The sequence below is a fragment of the Pipistrellus hanaki genome, assembly GCF_964339955.1.
Source record: "Pipistrellus hanaki genome assembly, chromosome: 4".
NCBI lineage: Eukaryota > Metazoa > Chordata > Mammalia > Chiroptera > Vespertilionidae > Pipistrellus > Pipistrellus hanaki.
Genome location: NC_140506.1, coordinates 48,240,879 through 48,259,136, shown reverse-complemented (window position 1 = coordinate 48,259,136; position 18,258 = coordinate 48,240,879). Strand labels below are relative to the sequence as shown.

At 40.9% G+C, this 18,258-nt stretch overlaps 2 protein-coding genes across 4 annotated transcripts in view; one reads left to right on the top strand and one right to left on the bottom strand.

Moving 5' to 3' along the window:
• RHOBTB3 (Rho related BTB domain containing 3) overlaps nt 1-11,058 on the bottom strand; it is a 56,431-nt gene extending 45,373 nt beyond the window's left edge. The window contains 3 exon segments of the mRNA XM_084881964.1: nt 5,482-5,668; nt 10,306-10,531; nt 10,684-11,058. Coding sequence (XP_084738090.1) covers nt 5,482-5,668; nt 10,306-10,531; nt 10,684-10,685 — 415 coding nt within the window. The 5' untranslated portion in view covers nt 10,686-11,058.
• A 174-nt stretch (nt 11,059-11,232) lies between these two features.
• Nucleotides 11,233-18,258, top strand: part of SPATA9 (spermatogenesis associated 9) — a 51,298-nt gene continuing 44,272 nt past the window's right edge. For all 3 annotated transcript variants that reach the window (XM_084881970.1, XM_084881967.1, XM_084881968.1), the window contains exon 1: nt 11,233-11,367. The gene's annotated coding sequence lies outside the window, so the exon portion shown is untranslated. The remainder of the gene's footprint in view (nt 11,368-18,258) is intronic.

Sequence of the window (18,258 nt, the reverse complement as noted above, 5' to 3'; positions counted from 1 at the left end):
TGGATTCTCTAAAGTATGGTATACTTTCTACTCTGAGTTTCTGCATTTACTTTTTCCAAGATCATTTTAGGTCTGGAGTAAAGTCTTCACACAGAACTTAGCCTACTCTGAAAAACACTGGTATTTCACATTCTTTAGAAAGCGTTCATAAACGGCGCCTTTAACTTTCTGAAGACAGAAGGTTTCTTATGTCCTCAAAGCTCTTCTTATGTGGATGGAATGGGGTGGGCAGGCATTAAACTTTATTTCTACACAAAAATAAAGCAAAGTCAGTAGTTTTCAAGTGAAAATTAAGTGAACAGAATTTGAAATACTTTTTTTTAACAAATAATCTGATTTGAAGGAAAATATAACTAATTTCAGATTTAATCCAGCTCAGTAGGGTTTCCCAGTGTGAGTAGCCATACATATATTAGTGACACTAAAATGTTCCTCCTTATATCTAACTGGAGGCCTGATGTACGAAATTCGTGCAAGGGGCTCAGCCCTTGCAGCCATAGTGGCTGCCTCAGCCCTCGCAGCCCTGGCTTCATCCGGAAGGTCATTCTGCTGTTCGGCCATCCAGTCTAATTAGCATATTATGCTTTTATTATTATAGATTTTTATGTAGCTTCTTAGACACAAAAGACATTTCTTTTTGTTCACACACACACAAAAGGAAAAATATCTAGGCATTATGTGTTGGGTAGGAGAAAATCAACAAAACATTTAAGGCTTAAATAAGCCTTCATTGAGCATTCCATCAGAAACAATTGGAAGACCCAAAATAATTTTAAACTGTGGAGCCTTCTTCAGGAGTTTACTCCCAAGAGCCTACCTCAGGGTCAAAGGGACTTTGTGACTCAGAGTGTTATGCTTCCAGTTAACATTGTAGCTTTTTTTCTTCCATATTATCTTTTTAATTATCACTAAATGTTCATCATTTTAAAGCAAACACAATGTAACTCTGGAATTAAAATGAACGGCATCTCTTTCAAAGAGGTGGCTTTGTGAATCTTTAGGGTGATTCTTACGATGTTGCCAATGCTTGAAACTTTTAGAAACCCTTGTAATGCTCTGACCCAGTGGCTCAGTTGGTTGAGCGTCATCCCACACACCCAAAGGTTGCTGGTAGGATACCCAGTCAGGGCACATGCCCGGTTTACAATCTCAATCCCGAGTAGGGAGCCTACAGGAGGCAGCTGATCTATGTTTCCCTCACATCAATTTTTTCTTCTTTCTCCCTCTCCCTTCCTCTCGCTAAAATAAATAAAAGCATATTTTTAAAAAATCCTTGTAACAATTCTAGCATAGCAATGTACTAGGCTATATCAGAGCTTCAAAAAGAAGATAGGAAGCCAATTTTCAGGAGCGAAGGCTATGAATACACCCGAGGCATGTTTGAAAGATCCTTTTCCTACTTTAAAGATTAATTCAATATTTAGTAAAAGCCAAAAATTTATTCAGAGCCAAGAACAATGAAGAAGATATATACACTCAAGCTTGTCAAAACATGGGTAACAAAGGAGAAATGAGATTGATTGTATTTGCTAAACCAATGCTAAAAAGAGACCAAGAGAGGAGTTACCAGGAGTTTCATGTATTACAAGGGATTGGCATACATGAGACAATAAATGGGAGACAATATTGGGAGACAATAAATGCCCTTGAGTTGAATAGACAAATTTAACTTTGCAATTACTTTGTGATAAATTCTTATAAGGCAAGTTAATTTCATCTTGTCAGTGAAATTTATTTTTTTCATCATGTATTGTGGTTCATAAAAAAGATTAAAGCATTCCTAAGCAAACATGTATTAAGCCCCTACCACATCAAATACTAGGGATATAAGGACACACAGATAAAAGAAATTCATAATCAACGGAGCCAATATAGACATGACTGCAAACAATTATAATGTAAGTACTAAAATAAAGGTAAACAAATTCACCATGGAAATTGAAGAAAATGAACTCTGCCTGGGGGGGGGGGGGGTATGGAAGGCTGCACAGAAGAGGCACTGATTTAAAAGATAAACATGAATTTGCTATGCAGGTAGGATGGGGGTGTGCAGAGGGGCACTCCAATCAGAGGATGTGGCCTTCGCAGAGGCCTGGACGTGAGAGAAAAAATAGAACACATTCACTTCCAGTTTCAAGATGACGAGCTAGGCCCACACTGCAACCTCTTCTCCCTGCTGAATCACAAAATGATAAAATAAAGAGGAGAAGGGGGTAAGAGGAACGAGGGAGAAAGGAAGAAGGGAAGAAAGGGAGGGCTGGGGGAGGAAGGAAGGGAGGGAAGAAGGGATATATGCATATACAGCAAAACAAAAATCAGGGGAGAGATTCTCACCCAGGAAATAGGACTGCATGAGAGGCCACAGGCTGATGGCACAGGACCCAAGGAGAAAGCTGAAGCTCGGAGTACTGGTGGGTCATGAAGTTCTGCACCGTGTCAACGGCAAGAATGCTCCCTGCTCGATGACTGGGGAGGGAGGGAGTCCCAAGGGCGACCCAGTGGAGATTATCGAGTATCCTAGTGAAAGCTGCAAGGCCTGCAGATCCTGTTTGTACTTCCACTCCCACGCCTACCCCAGAGAGCAGATGGGCAGAGGGGGAGGAAGGCATCAACAGGGAATATAAATTATAAACGTAGGCAAATAACTATCAAACACTTGAGAAGCATCCATACCATGAAATAAAATCTCACCAAATGGAAAGACTTATAAAATGCTCCCCACTCAAAACCAAACTTAATAGGGCAATCAAAACAGAGTCTTGAAATAAGTATAATTAATTGAGTTTTTTTAAAGTAGTTATGTCCTTAAAACAGGAACAAAAAATTATGAAAGAGAACCAATTAGAGATCTTGGATATGAAAAAAGCAATAAACCCAGAAGAAGAAGAACAAATTTGTGAGTTGGGGAAGAAGAAGAAGAAGAAAAAAAAAGAAAAAGAGGAAAAAAAAAAGAAGAAGAAAAAAAAAAAGACCAAGAATTCTCCCATAATGGGACAGGGAGAAATAAGGGATAGGAAATAAAAATGATGAGAGAAATGGAGGCAAGGTCCAGAAGTTTCAACATCAGTTTTGTAAGAGTCCCAAAAGGAAAGAATAGAGAAAAGGAAGGGAAGGTGATACCTGAAGAAGTGAGGAAGCTGGACCTTCCCAGATCTAAAGAAAGACATTAAGTCCTTCACAGAGTTCAGTGTGATGGTCATAGGACACAGAGGATACACCTATCTTGTATTTTAGGCACAACTTTGCATTAGAAAATTATGGAAATAAGATTAAAACATCGGATTAGGATAAGGGTATCAAAGCCTAGAAGCCCTGACACCTACAGTAATGAACACCCCAGAGCCCAGATCTTGGTTTCTAAATATCATTCCTCATTATCAGGAACCAGAGCTCCTTGAAGAAAGGACGAATGCCAGGCCTGGCGCAGGCAACGTGTAAGATGAGCCTGGGGCATCTTGTGCCAGAAAATAAGGAAGAACTCAAAAATTAATTAGAGCTAGCTTGAAGAGGCTCAGGATGTTCCTGCCACCCACTGTGCTGATTTACTTGATGCCATGACACAAAGATGCCAAGCTAAAGGGCGAACGCAACACAAACTACAGCGCCCTGCACCACTGTGGTCAGCGGAGAAATATGCTGGAAGAAACTATTATTTTCTTCTCTCTGTAGAAGACATTAAAAAGTGCTTATCCTATAAAGAGGGGATCAAAGACCGTGTAGCCCCCAAAAGATAAGAAAAGTTAAACAAGTGTCAAGCTGTTCAATAATAGAAAGATTGTTTAAGTATTTTGTGGTATTTGACAGCTGTTTAAGATTTACAATCTGTTGTTTCTCTTCTCTTTCATAAATATTCATTTATGTACATATACGTTGTTTTTATTTTTCCTTACTAAGAATCTCTAAAACTGTGTAAGTTTCAGGTCCTGCAAAATCTGGAACTGTCCCTATAGGAGATCAAAAGGAAGGCTGCTATGACAGAAGAGTAAATGACTAGGATCCAGTGACCATGGAGAGGAAACATGAGTTTGAGATTCGTTTAAAATGTAAAATCTAGAACTCTTCAGTCAATTGGATATAGGGGGTGGGAGAGAAAGCATGATTGGATGATTCCAGTTTGGATCAATGTATAGATTTGAAATTATTCACCAAGATAGGGAATTCAGTAAAATGAGGAAGGTGTCTGTGGAGCTAGGGGTCGTGCGGGAGACGGGAGCCAGAGAAAGAGACTGGGTAATCCTCAGTGTTGTTACAGAGCAGGCTGGGGCAAGGAATGAGCGGATTCCTGGTCAGAGTCAAGAGCAAGAAAAGGTGATGTCAACGGATGGAACTCTGGGCAACAACTACAGGACGCACTGAGATATGTGCATGTGGTGAGGGGACAGGAGGTAGGGGAGTAGCAGTAAAGAAGAACTAGACCAATTACTAAAGTACAAATAACTCTATTAACCAAAGGAAGAGCTGTGTTTGAATAATTTCAAAGAGCAAATTATTATTGAAATGTATTACATTTGGCAATAAGCATATAATAACCTGGCAACCCTGAGTGGGAACAAACTCAATGTAATTGTAAATGTCAAAATTAGACTGTAGTGCACTGAAGAATGAATGGGAAGATACTTTCAAGAATCACAGCCAGCAGTAGGAAGAAAAATAGAGATATAGAGGGGATGTGGGGTCAAGGAAGGGTCAAACTTATTTGTATCTACTAATGTTAAACATGTTCCTATCCTATGACTCAACAGCCCCGATTGGAGGTAGAAACCTAAGCATCATCAAAAGGAGCATGGATAAATAAATTGCAGCTATTCACACAATGGAATATACAGCAATAAAAAGAACAAATGACAGATAAGCACAGCATAGATGAATCTCAAAAGTATTATGCTAACTGAAATTAGTCAGACACCAGTCATTACATTTGCATGAAGTTCAAGAATAGGTAAAACTAATCTATGTTTTTAGAAGTCAGAACAGCGGTTACCTCTGGGGAGGGGTGTTATTATAACTGGGAAGAGGTGAGAGAGAGCCTTCTTACATGCTGCAAATGTTCTATATCTCAGTGTGATGGCTGCATGGATGCATACAGATGTAAAAATGCTGCACTCAAAGATTAGTGAACTTCATGTCCATTACTCTGCTATATCTCAATAAAAATAAATAAATGAATAAAACTAAATATTTAAAGACAGATTTACTGAGAAAATACCAGTACTATTAAGAAATATAAGGTATCACCAAATCAAAGTGATTTTTGAGTTGGCTCTGGGATACTTGATGCATTGTAATCACAGCAGTTTTCAATACTTTCCTTTGACATCTCATGATCAAATCCAATGATGAAGAGATAATAGCTGGCATCTGAACCCACAGTCATCTAGGCTTTTTTTTTTTAAATAAAAATTATATTAATAATTAATAAACTTAGCTCTATTTAAAATTAATATGGTACTCACATTATAAAAGAGAAAATGTTATACTTACCATTTTGTCTGGTACCAACAGCAGCAATGATTACTGGAACTGAATTTAATGCTCTTTTTATCACCGGAATATAATTATCCTTCACTTCATGGAATGAAAACTTGTCATTTACGTTGTATTTGATCACAATGATGTCAGCACCCCCAATCAGATTTCGAGAACTGTACCAGTCACTGTCAAAAATGTCCTAAACAAAATGCAAAGAGTAATCTTTAGTCTGTCTTCAAATCAATCATGTATCAGTAGTTTAATTTCTTTGTTATAATTTAACTTGTGGAATTCATTAAAAATTTTATTTCACAAAAGTAATTTCATAATTTTTTAAATGTTTGAAGTCTACAGCTTCTTATTTACTCATTTAGCCTAGACAACTAAGTAATGGTAGACAATCTAGAGAATTCCTGAGAAGCTAATGAAATAAGCAACCTCTTTCAATATTTGTGTTTAAAACTAAGCACTTTGCTTTAAAATGATGCCTTATTCTTACCACCTAATAATTGTAAAGACATAATGCTAAACATTAGATACAAAGCATCAGTATGAGTAAGGAAGCTTCAGAGGATTTTCCTTGACCCAGTTAGACACTGCGGAATTATTCAGTGTTTTGAATTGTAATGCACTGTAAATTCTGTGGAGCTCTATATTTTATTTGTATTTTCAAAATTCATATATATTTTCATGTATACTTTGGACAGCACCGCATGCATACAGTATGTACATGCAGGTGCATGGTGGGAAGGGTGCATCTATAAAAAGATACTGTGTATTATAAGATGCTAACATGGTAAGAACTCTACTTGCAGTTCATGTATTTTGCTCATATAAGTTAAAAATTTAGGCCCTAGTGGGGCAGCTTGGTTGGTTTGGAGTGCTCTTCCACGCTCCAAAAGGTTGCAGGTTTGATCCCCACTCAGGGCATGTACTGGAGGCAATCAGTGGATGTTTCTCTCTCACATTGATGTCTCTCTCTCTCTCCCCATTTCTTCTCTCTCTAAAAATCAATGAAAACATATCCTTGAATGAGGATTAAAAAAAATTCAGGATAAATCTTTCTAGTTTTGAAATACTTTTGCATGAGAGTTCTAATATTTACATTTAGAACTGGGGCCAAGAATAATTCATTATGGACCCTAGTCCTTAAAATTCAGGGCTTTAAGTTTTTCAAAGTTTTTGTGTAGATAGCAGAAAGAAAACATCTTTATGTGTCTTAATACCACTGCTAAATATGCATAAATAATTTCTTCTCAAATCCTAGTTAACTATTCATCATTACTTGTCCTGTCATGTGGCCTTTTATACGCATTTTATGGATGTAATAGAGTTGGATTAAGAAAATATGGTCTGACACCTATTTTTGTGTGAAAAAAGATTTACTGGAACACACTTGCACACACAGACACACAACACACACAACACACACAAATAAAATAGACAGGTAGATATAGTAAACAGTGCCAAAAATTGCTGGATTATAGAAGTGTTCGTTTTGACGTAGGAGTCTGAAACAAGTTTAATAGTGTTTGAATCAATCAATCAGGATCTGTGCCTGTGTATCAAGGCTCTTACCCTATGATGGAAAATTCTAGAGAAGTGTTACCCAGCAGTGCCCTGGGCAAAGAGCTTCTTCTCACCCGTACCTCCACAGCCTGAGCAAAAACTGCACCTTCCCAACCCACCCATTTCCTACAAGTACACTCAGAATAACCAGAATTACGAACCCTGCTGAAAGTAGGATGAATACCACATTTTTAAAGGAAGATTAAAACAAACAAAAAACCCAAAGGCAAAATATATGACTATAAAGTGCAAAGTCTTGCACTTAGTAAAGGGTGTAAAATGGGAGCAGAGCTCTGGCTAATTTCCAAATCCCAAACCACAAAACCCATTCAGTTCCAACTGTATCTGTTATAGTATTCAAACTCGAAGTATAGAAGTATTAGAGGGTATACAAGTATAACAATGGAAAAGGACATCAGAAGAATGGTATACAAAAACTAAACATAAGTGAAATCAATAGAAAGCAGCCATTTAACTCTAAGAGAACAAAACAAAAGTAACTTGCTCTTTGCATTCCAAATAGTTCAAAATCCAGAGTTACTGGAGAAATGTAAGGGGGTTGGATGGAGGATAGGGAGAGAAACATTTAAGGGAAAATGTCATGAGAAAATGGGCTTTAGTGTCATTAGCACTATGGTATTGGGAATATAAAGACATAAATCATTTTATTTTTAATACAAATCAGAGTTTCAACCCTTGCACAAGAAAATTGCATGCATTACTTCACTGCTTCTTGTGGAATTATTTTTGGTAAACAGGAAAAGATCTAGAAATAAAATAACTGTAACAAAAAAGGGTGGGTTTGAGGAAGACATACTAAATAATGAGCTACATAAAATGAATCTGAAGCACATTTAGTTTTTAAATGCCAAGTTTATATGGCAAGGATCCAGAGTAAGGCTACCGATCTAGAGAAGAAAACTAGAAAAGAGAAGCACAGCTATCTCATTCTAGTCCAAGAAAACACCACATTTCTTCTCAAAGAGAAAAACGCTCCACTGGTTCTAGAAACATGAAGGAAACAAAATTTTCCCGCCCCTTGTAAATCAGTTCCAGGATTTCCTCTAGGAGGTTATGTAACACAAGGCTTGGAGTCACATTTGGAGAATCAAACTCATCTTTTTAAAATGAAAACTAATCTGAACTTTTACAGCAAAACAATTTTATTCTACTTGATTATGGGGCTGCAAATACAATACTAAGTACTAACATTTCTGCATCAATGTACTGTATTTGTTTAAATCTTGAATGATGTATGGGAAAACTACTTTGGCTTAGCATAAGTGATACCTGGCTACACTAAGGTTGTAATAAATACACTATTATTATAGCAGCTAGCACTTACTGAGTACCTACTACGTGCCAGTTTCTATACTAAGATCTTTACCTGTACTATCTCATTTACTCTCCAGCACAGCTCTAGGGGGCAGGGATTATTATATTTACTTTATACACAGGGAAAGTAAGGCAAAAAGAGGACAAGTGGCTTAGCAAGGAATACAACCACTAAGCAGCAATGTGAGGATCTGAAATCAGGTCCTTTTGACATCAAAACCTGTGCTGTTTTTGCTCTGTTGTATTTAATATTCTGACTCAGTACATGTCAAATATCAGCTGCTGAATACAATCAACTTTAATATCTCTGATGTGCTTTTATTTAACACCAAGAGAAGAAACACACCTTAAAAAGAATAGCTCTATAAATATATTCTACTATGTCTGCAAACCATTATAACTATAGAAAACTATACCTCGTTACCTTAAATAGGGCCCAAGTGTAACCAAACAAAAGGTGATTTTATGATAAAACATAATAATCAGTAAATAGCAAAAATCCACTGGAGCTTATTTTAATCTATTTCGAAGATTTCATTGGATCACAAAAGTACTGCTGTTTGCTAAATTAATATTATAAATAGGAAAGAGTTATCAGCTTAAAGAAAAAAATGTAAAAGGTAATCCTAACATCCTAATCCAGTTTATGCTATATTCCTTACATTTATTTCCTCTACTCACTCAATGGTTGATCAAGTTCACGTAGAGCCAGTAAGTTTTTAGACTGTAAAATCTTTCACAAAGAAATACCGAAGTTAAAAGCAGTGTTTTATTTGCTTGCATGGACTTCAAACAATAAATTCTCTATCAATGCTTCTTATGATCAGCAACATCTCTTTCATCACTAGTTTAATAGCATCACTATTATTAAAAAGGCCTGTTTTTCATTTATTTTAGTCTATTAGTGTAAACTTCCTTTAATCACAAATTTATTTGGACAAGTGATCTCTTTCCACAATTTAGAAATTTGTACATTCTACACATTTCCTTAGAAAGGTATATTAGTTCCTTATTCCCCCAAATTCAGTTTTTAAATCTTGCCAGATGTAAAAATCTCACATAATGATCATTTGTACTCCCTTTTTCAGACACTAAACTTTCTTCGGTTACAAAGTCTAACCTTTAGTAGCAATCAGGCATTTTCAAATAAGATTAAATGAAAACATTTAAACATATGATGTCATTGTGTACTGAAAACATTTATATGTGTCAGGGAGTGGATTCCTTTCTCCCTTTATCAAACAGTCAAGAATCGAATTAGCATTTATCACTTTCATGACAAGTGTTGTCCAAGTATTGCCAAATGTAAAGCTTTTGGAAAATTCCAAGCATGTTAGTAGTATCATTTCTTATTTATGGATCACTAAAATCAAATGCCTACTATACCAAGAGTATCCGTATTGGCAAAATTAAAAACGCCAGGTAAGAAATGCCAAAGGTTCACAGTAATATAAATGAGTTCTTTGACATGAATCCTCAGCCCCCGTCTTTCTCCTTTCCCGGTCCTGTTTCCGACCTGCCCGGTGGAATGTATTTCTGCCTGTGTGGAGCCTTCAGAGGGAGGGTTTATTTTTAGAACGCTAATATTACACTATCACTCCCGGGGCGGGCATACACTCATTGCTTTCTGCTGGCGAAACTCGGTGACCCCATCCCTCGTGGTTGGCACGTTCAGCTGTCAGCGTCACCCCGGGGCAAGCCCGGCCGCGAGGTGTGCGCGCTCCCCTCTCCCGCTGGGCTCCGTGCCTCCTAAGAGTGCTCCCTGCCCGGCCACACAAAGAACCCAAGGTTTCCCCTCTAACGTTCCAAAACTCCACCGGCCACTTCACCTACATAAAAGACGGGGGCGGGGGAGGGTGAGAGGGGGGAGGAAGAGGGGAAAAATGAAAGAAGCGCCGTGTCCGCGCGCTCCGCGCCGCCGCCGCGCCTTACCCAGACGGGGCAGTCGTGGACCACCAGCCGGACGTTGCCGAACGCGCTGGCCTGGTACTCGGTGAACACGGGGCGCGCCACGGCGCTGGCGGCGCTCAGCAACAAGCTGCCCTCGTCCCCGGACACCAGCGGGCTCCTCCCCAGGTACGTGCGGATGAGCCCGGACGGCCGGCTGTCCTGGTGGAAGGAGTCGCCCTCGTTCCCCAGCGCCACGATATGGATGGACCTGCGGGCACAGAGGGGCCGGGGCGCGGGGTCAGCGCCGGGAGCCCGGGGCTGGACGGGAAGCGCGGAGGCCGGGCCCCAGCCCCGGCCCCAGCCCCGGCCCGGGGCGCAGCGCGCGGAGGAGACAAAGGCTGGACCCCGCCGCCTACGTACATGGTCTCGGCTCCCGGGGCTGGGCGCCGGCCCGGAGAAAGGCGGCTCCGCACGGCCTCCCGGCGCGGTCCGCGGCGTGCTGGCCCGCGATCAGCTCATCCCCGGCCGCGACCCCCTCGCGGGCTCCGCCGCGGCGCGCGCGGCCGACGCTGAGCGGGCCCCGCCGGGCGGCGAGCACCCGGGCGGCGGGGGGCGTGCGGGGCCGGCCGGTCCGGGAAGCGCCCGGGAGCATCCAGGGCGGCCGCGCCGCTCCCTCCCGCCCCGGTCACCGCCGCCGCCGCCCCGGGAGCTCCACGCCCCGCGCTGCAGCCCCGCTCCGCCGCGCTCCCGGGCCGGGCAGCTGTCGCCGTCTGCGGCTCCGGCTGCTGCTGCTGCTCCTCCTCCTCCTCCCGGCCGGAGCGGGCTCGGAGAGCCGGGCCTCCGCCCCCGCGGCGGGGCGGGCGGGCGGGCGGGGGAGGGCGCAGCACGTGCCGGCCGCTGGGGTCGGGCGGGCGCGGGGGAGGCCACCGGAGCCCGGGAGGCGGCGGAATGGAAATGAATCAATGCACCGCCCGAGCCGCCGCGGCTCCCGATCGCCGAGCCGCCCGCAGCAAGTTCGTTCAACTCGGAAGGCTGTAACCGGAGCCCGGGAGAGGGGGTGGGGCAGGGAGGCCCCGCTCCCTAAAGCCTGGATAGAGAAAGGAGGTGGGTGAAGCCCGGGATGGCAGCCCGCCCGCCTCTCCCTCCAGCAGCCCGGGGTCCCCCCCTGGGCCTTGACAGACAGGGTTCTACCGCGTCCGCCGCTTTGTGGTTTGTCAACATGCAGTTCAGCTCTTTTCCAAAATCGCGCGTGGGGGGTGCGGTGGGGGGAGGCGGCATTCATGCTGGTGCAGAAAGGGCCCTTTGTTCACACACCAATTTGCTAATATCGCTCTGGTGGGGGGGGGATTATTTACAATTTCAAGCTACGTTTGGCATATTTTACAAAAAAAGAAAAAGAAAAGAAAGAAAACACTGCAGGATTTTAAGTGCTGGGGTTCGTAGTAGTGCCCTGGTTTTAAACAAGTTATGCATGAGGTGTTCGACGCGTTTACAAGCTGAATGTTAGTTTTCTTGGAGATTTCTTTTCTCCCTCGGCACACATTATGGCTACGTATTTCATAATAGTCTATCATGGGACCAACTGCAAAAATAAGGTTCATGCTAATGCAAGGTTACTTTAGATTCCTTCGTGATAGCGCACGGTGGCCAAGGTTATGGACGTTATGGACGTCTCTTAAGGGCCTCACACCACCTCGGTGCGAATGAACGCTGGAATCCACTCATACGCAGAAGGGCCGTAGGTTACCCTGGGCTCAGCTTCTCTATCAACATGAAAATTCTTACAAGTGCTCTGTGTTGAACGAGTTCTTGTTTATCCCTCTATTCATTTATTTCGCCCTACTTTAACATTCTGCAGCTGCTTGTTCTCAACAGAGCTATTGATATTTTGAGGGTACGAAGCAGGAGGTACTGCGTAGGGCAGTGAGTAGACCAGGGTAAGAGGCCTCTGGAACGCGCTGTTTATTATGGGCCCTTGTTGCTCCCATGGAAAGAGTGCCAGTATCTTATGCTCAGGTAGGGCATGGTAGGAGGCATTCTATCTGTAGTCACTGATTAAAAAAAAAAAAATCTAATTTCTCTTTGCACTTAGTATCATTTATCTTTTAGTCTCCAGAACCTAAGCCATCCTATAATATTTAAGTACAAGAAAGCCTTTTCTCTTGGGTCAATAGAAAATCTATTTTCTCTTAGCCCTCTTCCGTGACCACAGGTCAAAATCAAAGACACATAAATGGATGCACGGATAAATAAAAATGTGATATGTCCATGCAATGACATATTAGTCAGCCTCAAAAACAAGGACATTCTGTCATATGTTACAACATGAATGAATCTTGAGGGCATTTTAGTAAATGAAATTCGCCAATCACAAAAGAATCAAATTCGATTTCCCCCCACTTAGATGAGATAGCTTAAGGTAGTCACAGTCTTAGAAACAGTGGTCACTCAGAACTGGAGAGGGGGGAAGGGAGGAGTTGTTTCATGAGTATAGTTTCAGTTGTGAGATGACAAAGTTCTAGAGATCTGTCCTAAACGAGGAGCATATAGTTAACCCTACCGTAATGTGCAGTTAAAAATGGTGAGGATGCTAAATTTTGTTGTGTTTTTACCACAATACCCAAAGGAGGGAGAGAGATACGGGGAAGTGGCAGGAGGGGAGACAGGATGCATTTCCCCTCGGTTATTATGTGAGCCAACCCTGTGCTGCGGAGGCAGGGGAGCTACTAAGGTACATAAGACTCAGTCAGTCTTTACCCTTTAGAAGCTAAGTCTACTACTCATGGTCACTATACTGTGAATATTAATGTGTCCAATCCTTTGGAAAACATACTGGTTCCTTAAATAATCCTCATACAGGCTAATGAGTCTAATGATAGAAGTGGAACTACAAGAGTCAAGTCTGGTGAATGTTAAGTAGAGATCTGTGTCTTCTGTATCATTAGAGCAAGTTCATAGAGAATGTAAACATTGTCTTAGGTCTTAAAAGACGAAGAGGAGATTTGGAGCAAGAGGAGGCTGGGAGGGAAGGAGTACTGGGCATCATATGCAAATCACATGCAAAGATGTGAAAAACTGGAAGATCGGGACTTGTTCTGGAAATGAGAGCTGACATTGGTGCTGGCAGGCAGATTCTGTTATTACAGCCGGTTGAAAAGAGAGTGGTAGAGACTACCCAAGAGGTTTCCAAAGGCAGACCTGGTGATGTTCACGTTATAGATTGGGAATCCCTAAACCAACCTCTGAATGTCTGACCAAGCCTGGCTAGATGCTAACCGAAACCCACTTTCTCTTCCAGGACCCATAGCTAAACCATGTTTACCAAAGTTTTTGCATGTAGGTAGGATCATATGATTAGTTCTCACCAGCAGAACATAATCCCTGCTGAGCAGTTAATAAGAGAAGGTGTGCCTTCTCCATGCTCTTTTTAAAAAAAAAAAATATTTTATTGATTTTTTTACAGAGAGGGTTAGAGAGTTAGAAACATCGATGAGAAAGAAACATCTATCAGCTGCCTCTTGCACACCCCCTACTGGGGATGTGCCCGCAACCAAGGTACATGCCCTTTGACCATAATCGAATCTGGGACCTTTCAGTCCAAAGGCCGACGCTCTATCCTCTGAGCCAAACCAGTTTCGGCTCCATGCTCTTTTTATCTTTCCTTCTACCAACTGGATAAAACTAGGTCAACCTTGACACCATGAGTTTGAATTTGTTGGTCTGCAGTGTGAAAGAAGCTCGAGTCCCTAAATGACCGGTCACAGTAAAGCCTCTTCACTGCATGCATTTCACTGTAATATGAATGAGAAAATATATATTTGTTGAATTAAACCAGACATTTTGGGGTCAATTATTACAGCATTATTGCTAATTATCTTGGTTAATATACTATCACAGATGATCCATTTCCTGGTATTTTAATGATTTTTTTTCATAATTATCTTAAAACATTTTCATAGTTATTTTCCTTTTATTTACAACTAGAGGCCCAGTGCACTAAATTCATGCACTGATGCGGGGGGGGCATGTCCCTCAGCCTGGCCTGCGCCCTGTCACAGTCCGGGAGCCCTGTGATTGATCCCCCCGAAAAGGGAGGTCCAGGCAGAGCTCCACAATAGATTCCCCCCGCAGAGGGAGGCCCAGGCTACCTGCTGCAGCCTGGTCAGTGGCCTGGGTCTCCCTCTTTGGGTCGATTGTGGAGCCCCCCCACCCCCAATTGATCACTTGCCCTACCAGCCAGTGGCCTGGGCCTCCCTCTGGAGGGTGATCATGGGGCAATAGCTGGGCCTCCCGACCAATCACATCGCACCCGCCTTGGCTGGCCTGGCACCAATGGATGTCATAGTGTGGTCATCTGGCTGGTAGTTCCACTGTTCGGCCATTTGGTCGATTTGCATATTTATTATTACAGATATTATAGATTTTTATTTGGTTTATATATCTGTACTTTCTCTCATTAGTAGCATTAAATTTTTTTAAACCAGGGTGTAACAGATTGGATTATCATATGTTCTCCAAACTCAAGTTCACTGGGGAACAACACACAAGGAAGTGCCTCCAGCCCAAAAAAACATGTTTTCCTATTTTGTTGGGTGAAATGCCACCATTTTATATTTATTTTGATAGATGTCCGTATCCTCAGATTAAAGGTAGCCACAAATGAATGTAAGGAAAGGGGAAGGTAACTCAGTGAACTACCATTGGTCCCCAGATCATGAATATTAATATGGCAGCCTTTCAAAAATGCGCTGGTTCCTTGATGCTTAAAGAAGCAAGTGTTAGTAAGGGCAGGTCTGCAGAAGGAAGCCTGGCATAAGATGGCATAAGATTTTTCCTACTGTGTTTCAAGGAAACCAGGTTTCCACCGAGGCATCTTCAAGTCCACCTGAAGAAGCAGGGGAGAAAATGCCTGGAGGGTCTGAGCCCCTACTGCTCCCTCATCAGGCTTCTTGCCATCTTTTTTTTTTTTTTTTTTTTTTTTTTTTGAGTTTCTTGTCCATTTTTGTTAAAAATAGTGCTTTCTAATGTTAAAAATTTAAAGACTACTTACCTAAAGCAAGGGTCTCCAAAATGGGGTGCAAAAGATGACCCCTGAAATTCCAGAATTGAGTGTTTGAACTTCTATTTACAAGTGTGTGTGTGTGTGTGTGTGTGTGTGTGTGTGTTTTAAACCGAAGAGAGAAAGAAATTAAACTTTACTAATATTTAATATGAGGCACCGCCACTTGATCTGTAAGTGGGCAAGCACTCGGTGTTCTTGGGAGTGGGAGGGAGCACAGCACAGGTGGGGGACAGAGGGTTCTCTCCTTTGTTGATTGTCAACATATTGCCACATGTTGCAGCTTTTGTATCTAAGCGGATTTATGGATATTTAAATAAACTAACTGTTACAGCGTGGACCAATGGAGATAGTATTAATAATGCAATAATAGGCTAACACAATTGGCTAAGCTGACATTTCTGACACCCTTAGGGAGCCATATTGGGAGGTGAAAAACTAATGACTAATCAGATCTGACAATAAGTTGGCCATAATAATTGAAATTATAAAGAACATTGGTATTAATTTGCATCTTACTTTTGCTAACATCAACTTCACTCTAAGTGTGTAGTATAGTTAATAGATAGCGATATGCTGAACTGATCACAATTAGGTAACCATTTAAAAACTAGGCATCAGACATGAAGATAAAACAACAATATTTGCAGGATATTAAAGTAAATTACTATTAAAGCTGATACTTTAAAGAAAACTCACCGATTATAAATGCTATAAAGCCTCTTCTGAACTTCCTTTAAAAAAGGAAAGTGAAAAAGCAGCACGAATAGGGAAAATAGTTTTCTTCTTACAAAGATAGAAATGGCTGAACTATACATGGGACACAAATGAAAAAAACAAAAACTGCATTCCTTTGGCAGCGAATACATTGAGAATATGGATATGAAGTATTGCTCAAGACCCAAAAAGACACAGGAGGTATTGTAACAAGTTACACAGTGTGGGAAATTTATGATAAGGTTAAATCGCAGGGGTGCAGGCGGTTTTAATATATATATAAAAACATAAAACGTTATGGTTTTAATAGATTCTGTTTCAGAGTGGTACTTATCAGATTGTGCTTTAATAACAAAATACATTTTAAAATAACATTTTTTGGTGAGCCATTAAAGGAAAGGGATATTTGAGAAGATATTCTTTCTCTAGTACATCTTTCAATGATATTTTAAAAAGCAATTGACTTAAAAAAAACAAAAAACTGTTGTATGCAAGACATGTATAAATGTAACCACTGATGGATTAGTTGTTTAGACTAAAAAATATTTTTACATAATGGAAGGAGTCCAAACTAAGGTTACAGTGAGAGCAACTACATTAAATTCACTCATGATATATCTCAGAGATAGTTGTTTTAGCAAAGAATCTGGAGCCAGAATACATATAATATAGGATATTATCAATGTGGTTAGGTTTGTGAAAGCAAGATTTGTATAGCTGGGTGTTTGTTTTTTGTTTTTTTTTAAAAAAACATTTCCTCATTGTGAAATATCACACATATTAAGAAAGGTGCATAATATATATGCACACAAGTTAATAAATAATGATAAAATAAACATTTCTAAACATTTTCCAGGTCAGGAGAATAGAGCGTTATCAGCACTCATGCAAGGTCTACACTGCATACACACACACACACACGCACACACGCACACACGCCCACACACACATGCCCCCCCCACACACACACACGCCCACACACGCACACACGCCCCCCCACACACACACACACTCACACACACACACACACACACACACACGCACACACGCCCCCCTTATCTGGTTGCCCTTTCTCAGTTATCTTCTTTTTCTCAGAGATAATCACAAGCCTGACTTTTTTGATGATTCTTTATTTTTTCTTATTGTCTTAGTACCTATATGTGCATTCCTAAACTAATGTTTTGGTTATCCTTCTCATTGAACTTGATAAAGGAGACGTCACAATGGATATACTCTATGTGTCTGGGTTCTTATGCTTATCATCATTTGTAGGATTTTTTCACGTTGCTGTAGTTGTGATTTGTTCTTTTCATTTCTTTTTGAATAGCCTTCGATGTGACTCTTCAAATATCCATTTTCTTGTAGATGGACATGTGAGTTATTTCTGGGGTTTGCCTATTACAAATACAGCTGCTAGGACTGCTCTTGTTCTAAAACATAGTTTCTTGGTGGGTACGCTGTCACAGGGTAGGTGTATGTCCTACTTTGGTAGATAATACCAAAGTGATTTCAAAAGTAATTTTAATGATGACACTTCTAATAGCAAGGCATAAGAAATCTTCCCATAATCCTTTACACACTTTAATATACTTACTATATGCCAGATATTATAGTAAGTGCTTTATAAGTATTGGCTTATTTAATCTCATAGTGACCCTATTGAATTAGGCTCTATTAGGATCCTAATTTTGAGAGAAAATTGAGGCATAGCATGCTAAGTAACTTGCCCACAGCTACACAAGTAGTGAGCAGAGGAGTTGGGATTCCAGTTTAGACAGTTGGATCCAGGATCTGTGCCCATACCCACTATGCTATGCTGATGATTGATGTTTCCTTCGTTACATAATTTTTATTGAAAATAATGCATGCAGCCTCTTTTGTGATTGAAAATAATGAATATAGCCTATAATAACTCATATCTTAAAAGATTTTTAAAACCAACCTATTTTTCAAATAAAATTGCTATCGACTTTGAAATTTTTTGTGAACAATATAAAAATGTATGACACCTAATTAGTTTGCTGCAACAAATGAGTAATAGTAGGCAAGATGGAAATGTATTCATCAGATTTCAGCCAAAATCTTTGCATAATGAGTAATGGGACTGAAAAATAAGTGTCACGATTTAGTAAAACAGCTAAGGAAGCAGTTCTACCATTTAAATCCACATATCTTGCTCAGTCGACGTGGCTCAGTGATTGCACATCGACCTATGAAGC